Source organism: Oryzias latipes, chromosome 14 (assembly GCF_053564925.1).
Source record: "Oryzias latipes strain Hd-rR chromosome 14, Olatipes_Hd-rR_3.1".
Taxonomy (NCBI): Eukaryota; Metazoa; Chordata; class Actinopteri; order Beloniformes; family Adrianichthyidae; genus Oryzias; species Oryzias latipes.
Genome location: NC_136250.1, coordinates 133,772 through 141,032, shown reverse-complemented (window position 1 = coordinate 141,032; position 7,261 = coordinate 133,772). Strand labels below are relative to the sequence as shown.

General features: G+C 44.9%; 1 protein-coding gene across 1 annotated transcript in view; it reads right to left on the bottom strand.

Annotated features, from left to right (window-relative positions):
* The window catches only part of LOC111947055 (uncharacterized), a 46,584-nt gene extending 45,945 nt beyond the window's left edge, over window positions 1–639 (bottom strand). The window contains exon 1 of the mRNA XM_078930800.1: window positions 247–639. Within this exon, the coding sequence (XP_078786926.1) occupies window positions 247–639 (393 nt within the window). The remainder of the gene's footprint in view (window positions 1–246) is intronic.
* Between the last annotated feature and the right edge of the window lie 6,622 nt (window positions 640–7,261).

Sequence of the window (7,261 nt, the reverse complement as noted above, 5' to 3'; positions counted from 1 at the left end):
CTGAGAGAGTCTGTTCAGCTCCTCGTTGATATTGTTCTGATAATGTTCCCTCAAAATCAGGATGGTAGTAAAAGCCCAGTTTTCAGCATTCCCCTGTATTAGAGTCTGTGTCTGTGAGCTGGGGGAAGCAGGTTTGATGATTGTTGCCAAATATCGGCTTATTCTGTTTAGGGTTGGAGGGTAACCTTCTTTTGACACATTCATGGAGTGATGCACTGCTTTTATCAGTCTGTTGATGACACGCACCTTCTGAGTGAAATCCGGGTCATCTGACTGCACTCTGTGGGGGGGCGCTCCAGCTGCGTCTCCCCGTGTTGTGATCCAGTGGCTGCCATATTGGTTTGCAGGTGTGGCGTAGCGTTGAGGTCTCTGAGCACGTGGCCTCTCCTCCCCGTCAGGGTAAACGTGCCAGTGATCAGATGCTGGCGGTATGCTGCGGTGTCTTACGTGCTGCGCTCCGAAACAGCTGGGCTCCCTAAGCAGCGGGTCCTCTCTGACGGCCTCAGCATAGGAGCGTCGTGGCCTCCCTTCTGGATGACGTACAAATGTGCTCCTGTCTCGATCAAAAACACGACCTCTTCTGCTGCTTTTCCTGGATTGGACCAGAATCCAGTCGTTTTCATGCGGCCTCGGTGGCATATTTGCACTTTCAGACTTAGCTGGTTATGCTCATGCAAAAACAAAATGGAGGTCGAGTCGTGTTTTCACCGACGAATTTCGGTTTATTTTCAGGAGCGTTCAGGTAAAAAATATATATATGTACAAGCCGAAGTTGCAACGTTTCGAACAATGAAAAGTCTTCATCAGGCAACGGCTTTGAATAAATTGAAAAACAATGACAACCTGCCAATGCAGCTGCGCTCCGAGAAAGGGTTAGGGTTAGGGTTAGGGTTAGGGTTAGGGTTAGGGTTAGGTTTAGAAAATTAGAATCTCACTGCCAAAGGCAGTGAAACTCAAATGCATAGGCCATCCCCCCGTCCAGAAAACCAGAATTCTTTGCCCCACACTCAAAAATTAGGATGAAAGGACTTACATATTCAAAAATTGGGCTCTCACGTCCCTGGACAACTTGTATGTTCAATTTTGTCTCCTCTTCTTTCTTCTTTGCAGGAACATTTCTTTTGTTTCCTCAGGTAAGTAGCCTTTTCTTTGCAGGATATTTTTCCTTTTAGGGCTCCACTTGGCATCACTTGTCGCCCAGAGCTTGTGCACGATATTTCGGACTTCCTGGTCCTTCTTCAGGTGCTGAACTGAGCAAATTTTGTTTGTATATCCCCTGTACATGAGAGCTTGGATGGAATAAAAATCCTTTGTCCATAAGTCCTGGTCTGATTGCCTTCTGTTTTATTGTGCCTTCGTATGACAGGGCTGCAAGGTGAGTGAGTGAGTTGGAAGAAGCAGGTCCGCTTAAATAGAGCAGGTGGGCGGAGTTGGCCTTTGTGTTGCTCCTGAATGGCTGTGGATCCATGCTCTTCCGAAATTGTCCGTAGCTTTATGGCTCTTTGAAGTATATTCTCACTTATAGTTTTTAGGAGTGGGAGCACACCCCCCCTCACCAAGATGAGGTCCAAACAGTTAAGGAAATCACCCAGCTTGCACAAACAATTTTTCTTTTTCCTCTTCTGTCATTTTTCCTCCAAAAATCCTCTCAGAATAGGTTTTTCTCACTTCTTCACTGAGGTTAAGATTAGGAAAGGTTGACTTGGAAAGCATGTAAAGTCCAACATCATGTCTGAGAGAAGGTTGTTTTTCTTCTCAGCATGGAAGTGGGGCTCCGAACTCCAGCACCAGACCGGCAGAGGGGCACGAGCGTGTCAGGTTTAGAAAATTAGAATCTCACTGCCAAAGGCAGTGAAACTCAAATGCATAGGCCATCCCCCCGTCCAGAAAACCAGAATTCTTTGCCCCACACTCAAAAATTAGGATGAAAGGACTTACATATTCAAAAATTGGGCTCTCACGTCCCTGGACAACTTGTATGTTCAATTTTGTCTCCTCTTCTTTCTTCTTTGCAGGAACATTTCTTTTGTTTCCTCAGGTAAGTAGCCTTTTCTTTGCAGGATATTTTTCCTTTTAGGGCTCCACTTGGCATCACTTGTCGCCCAGAGCTTGTGCACGATATTTCGGACTTCCTGGTCCTTCTTCAGGTGCTGAACTGAGCAAATTTTGTTTGTATATCCCCTGTACATGAGAGCTTGGATGGAATAAAAATCCTTTGTCCATAAGTCCTGGTCTGATTGCCTTCTGTTTTATTGTGCCTTCGTATGACAGGGCTGCAAGGTGAGTGAGTGAGTTGGAAGAAGCAGGTCCGCTTAAATAGAGCAGGTGGGCGGAGTTGGCCTTTGTGTTGCTCCTGAATGGCTGTGGATCCATGCTCTTCCGAAATTGTCCGTAGCTTTATGGCTCTTTGAAGTATATTCTCACTTATAGTTTTTAGGAGTGGGAGCACACCCCCCCTCACCAAGATGAGGTCCAAACAGTTAAGGAAATCACCCAGCTTGCACAAACAATTTTTCTTTTTCCTCTTCTGTCATTTTTCCTCCAAAAATCCTCTCAGAATAGGTTTTTCTCACTTCTTCACTGAGGTTAAGATTAGGAAAGGTTGACTTGGAAAGCATGTAAAGTCCAACATCATGTCTGAGAGAAGGTTGTTTTTCTTCTCAGCATGGAAGTGGGGCTCCGAACTCCAGCACCAGACCGGCAGAGGGGCACGAGCGTGTCAGGTTTAGAAAATTAGAATCTCACTGCCAAAGGCAGTGAAACTCAAATGCATAGGCCATCCCCCCGTCCAGAAAACCAGAATTCTTTGCCCCACACTCAAAAATTAGGATGAAAGGACTTACATATTCAAAAATTGGGCTCTCACGTCCCTGGACAACTTGTATGTTCAATTTTGTCTCCTCTTCTTTCTTCTTTGCAGGAACATTTCTTTTGTTTCCTCAGGTAAGTAGCCTTTTCTTTGCAGGATATTTTTCCTTTTAGGGCTCCACTTGGCATCACTTGTCGCCCAGAGCTTGTGCACGATATTTCGGACTTCCTGGTCCTTCTTCAGGTGCTGAACTGAGCAAATTTTGTTTGTATATCCCCTGTACATGAGAGCTTGGATGGAATAAAAATCCTTTGTCCATAAGTCCTGGTCTGATTGCCTTCTGTTTTATTGTGCCTTCGTATGACAGGGCTGCAAGGTGAGTGAGTGAGTTGGAAGAAGCAGGTCCGCTTAAATAGAGCAGGTGGGCGGAGTTGGCCTTTGTGTTGCTCCTGAATGGCTGTGGATCCATGCTCTTCCGAAATTGTCCGTAGCTTTATGGCTCTTTGAAGTATATTCTCACTTATAGTTTTTAGGAGTGGGAGCACACCCCCCCTCCACCAAGATGAGGTCCAAACAGTTAAGGAAATCACCCAGCTTGCACAAACAATTTTTCTTTTTCCTCTTCTGTCATTTTTCCTCCAAAAATCCTCTCAGAATAGGTTTTTCTCACTTCTTCACTGAGGTTAAGATTAGGAAAGGTTGACTTGGAAAGCATGTAAAGTCCAACATCATGTCTGAGAGAAGGTTGTTTTTCTTCTCAGCATGGAAGTGGGGCTCCGAACTCCAGCACCAGACCGGCAGAGGGGCACGAGCGTGTCAGGTTTAGAAAATTAGAATCTCACTGCCAAAGGCAGTGAAACTCAAATGCATAGGCCATCCCCCCGTCCAGAAAACCAGAATTCTTTGCCCCACACTCAAAAATTAGGATGAAAGGACTTACATATTCAAAAATTGGGCTCTCACGTCCCTGGACAACTTGTATGTTCAATTTTGTCTCCTCTTCTTTCTTCTTTGCAGGAACATTTCTTTTGTTTCCTCAGGTAAGTAGCCTTTTCTTTGCAGGATATTTTTCCTTTTAGGGCTCCACTTGGCATCACTTGTCGCCCAGAGCTTGTGCACGATATTTCGGACTTCCTGGTCCTTCTTCAGGTGCTGAACTGAGCAAATTTTGTTTGTATATCCCCTGTACATGAGAGCTTGGATGGAATAAAAATCCTTTGTCCATAAGTCCTGGTCTGATTGCCTTCTGTTTTATTGTGCCTTCGTATGACAGGGCTGCAAGGTGAGTGAGTGAGTTGGAAGAAGCAGGTCCGCTTAAATAGAGCAGGTGGGCGGAGTTGGCCTTTGTGTTGCTCCTGAATGGCTGTGGATCCATGCTCTTCCGAAATTGTCCGTAGCTTTATGGCTCTTTGAAGTATATTCTCACTTATAGTTTTTAGGAGTGGGAGCACACCCCCCCTCACCAAGATGAGGTCCAAACAGTTAAGGAAATCACCCAGCTTGCACAAACAATTTTTCTTTTTCCTCTTCTGTCATTTTTCCTCCAAAAATCCTCTCAGAATAGGTTTTTCTCACTTCTTCACTGAGGTTAAGATTAGGAAAGGTTGACTTGGAAAGCATGTAAAGTCCAACATCATGTCTGAGAGAAGGTTGTTTTTCTTCTCAGCATGGAAGTGGGGCTCCGAACTCCAGCACCAGACCGGCAGAGGGGCACGAGCGTGTCAGGTTTAGAAAATTAGAATCTCACTGCCAAAGGCAGTGAAACTCAAATGCATAGGCCATCCCCCCGTCCAGAAAACCAGAATTCTTTGCCCCACACTCAAAAATTAGGATGAAAGGACTTACATATTCAAAAATTGGGCTCTCACGTCCCTGGACAACTTGTATGTTCAATTTTGTCTCCTCTTCTTTCTTCTTTGCAGGAACATTTCTTTTGTTTCCTCAGGTAAGTAGCCTTTTCTTTGCAGGATATTTTTCCTTTTAGGGCTCCACTTGGCATCACTTGTCGCCCAGAGCTTGTGCACGATATTTCGGACTTCCTGGTCCTTCTTCAGGTGCTGAACTGAGCAAATTTTGTTTGTATATCCCCTGTACATGAGAGCTTGGATGGAATAAAAATCCTTTGTCCATAAGTCCTGGTCTGATTGCCTTCTGTTTTATTGTGCCTTCGTATGACAGGGCTGCAAGGTGAGTGAGTGAGTTGGAAGAAGCAGGTCCGCTTAAATAGAGCAGGTGGGCGGAGTTGGCCTTTGTGTTGCTCCTGAATGGCTGTGGATCCATGCTCTTCCGAAATTGTCCGTAGCTTTATGGCTCTTTGAAGTATATTCTCACTTATAGTTTTTAGGAGTGGGAGCACACCCCCCCTCACCAAGATGAGGTCCAAACAGTTAAGGAAATCACCCAGCTTGCACAAACAATTTTTCTTTTTCCTCTTCTGTCATTTTTCCTCCAAAAATCCTCTCAGAATAGGTTTTTCTCACTTCTTCACTGAGGTTAAGATTAGGAAAGGTTGACTTGGAAAGCATGTAAAGTCCAACATCATGTCTGAGAGAAGGTTGTTTTTCTTCTCAGCATGGAAGTGGGGCTCCGAACTCCAGCACCAGACCGGCAGAGGGGCACGAGCGTGTCAGGTTTAGAAAATTAGAATCTCACTGCCAAAGGCAGTGAAACTCAAATGCATAGGCCATCCCCCCGTCCAGAAAACCAGAATTCTTTGCCCCACACTCAAAAATTAGGATGAAAGGACTTACATATTCAAAAATTGGGCTCTCACGTCCCTGGACAACTTGTATGTTCAATTTTGTCTCCTCTTCTTTCTTCTTTGCAGGAACATTTCTTTTGTTTCCTCAGGTAAGTAGCCTTTTCTTTGCAGGATATTTTTCCTTTTAGGGCTCCACTTGGCATCACTTGTCGCCCAGAGCTTGTGCACGATATTTCGGACTTCCTGGTCCTTCTTCAGGTGCTGAACTGAGCAAATTTTGTTTGTATATCCCCTGTACATGAGAGCTTGGATGGAATAAAAATCCTTTGTCCATAAGTCCTGGTCTGATTGCCTTCTGTTTTATTGTGCCTTCGTATGACAGGGCTGCAAGGTGAGTGAGTGAGTTGGAAGAAGCAGGTCCGCTTAAATAGAGCAGGTGGGCGGAGTTGGCCTTTGTGTTGCTCCTGAATGGCTGTGGATCCATGCTCTTCCGAAATTGTCCGTAGCTTTATGGCTCTTTGAAGTATATTCTCACTTATAGTTTTTAGGAGTGGGAGCACACCCCCCCTCACCAAGATGAGGTCCAAACAGTTAAGGAAATCACCCAGCTTGCACAAACAATTTTTCTTTTTCCTCTTCTGTCATTTTTCCTCCAAAAATCCTCTCAGAATAGGTTTTTCTCACTTCTTCACTGAGGTTAAGATTAGGAAAGGTTGACTTGGAAAGCATGTAAAGTCCAACATCATGTCTGAGAGAAGGTTGTTTTTCTTCTCAGCATGGAAGTGGGGCTCCGAACTCCAGCACCAGACCGGCAGAGGGGCACGAGCATGTCAGGTTTAGAAAATTAGAATCTCACTGCCAAAGGCAGTGAAACTCAAATGCATAGGCCATCCCCCCGTCCAGAAAACCAGAATTCTTTGCCCCACACTCAAAAATTAGGATGAAAGGACTTACATATTCAAAAATTGGGCTCTCACGTCCCTGGACAACTTGTATGTTCAATTTTGTCTCCTCTTCTTTCTTCTTTGCAGGAACATTTCTTTTGTTTCCTCAGGTAAGTAGCCTTTTCTTTGCAGGATATTTTTCCTTTTAGGGCTCCACTTGGCATCACTTGTCGCCCAGAGCTTGTGCACGATATTTCGGACTTCCTGGTCCTTCTTCAGGTGCTGAACTGAGCAAATTTTGTTTGTATATCCCCTGTACATGAGAGCTTGGATGGAATAAAAATCCTTTGTCCATAAGTCCTGGTCTGATTGCCTTCTGTTTTATTGTGCCTTCGTATGACAGGGCTGCAAGGTGAGTGAGTGAGTTGGAAGAAGCAGGTCCGCTTAAATAGAGCAGGTGGGCGGAGTTGGCCTTTGTGTTGCTCCTGAATGGCTGTGGATCCATGCTCTTCCGAAATTGTCCGTAGCTTTATGGCTCTTTGAAGTATATTCTCACTTATAGTTTTTAGGAGTGGGAGCACACCCCCCCTCACCAAGATGAGGTCCAAACAGTTAAGGAAATCACCCAGCTTGCACAAACAATTTTTCTTTTTCCTCTTCTGTCATTTTTCCTCCAAAAATCCTCTCAGAATAGGTTTTTCTCACTTCTTCACTGAGGTTAAGATTAGGAAAGGTTGACTTGGAAAGCATGTAAAGTCCAACATCATGTCTGAGAGAAGGTTGTTTTTCTTCTCAGCATGGAAGTGGGGCTCCGAACTCCAGCACCAGACCGGCAGAGGGGCACGAGCGTGTCAGGTTTAGAAAATT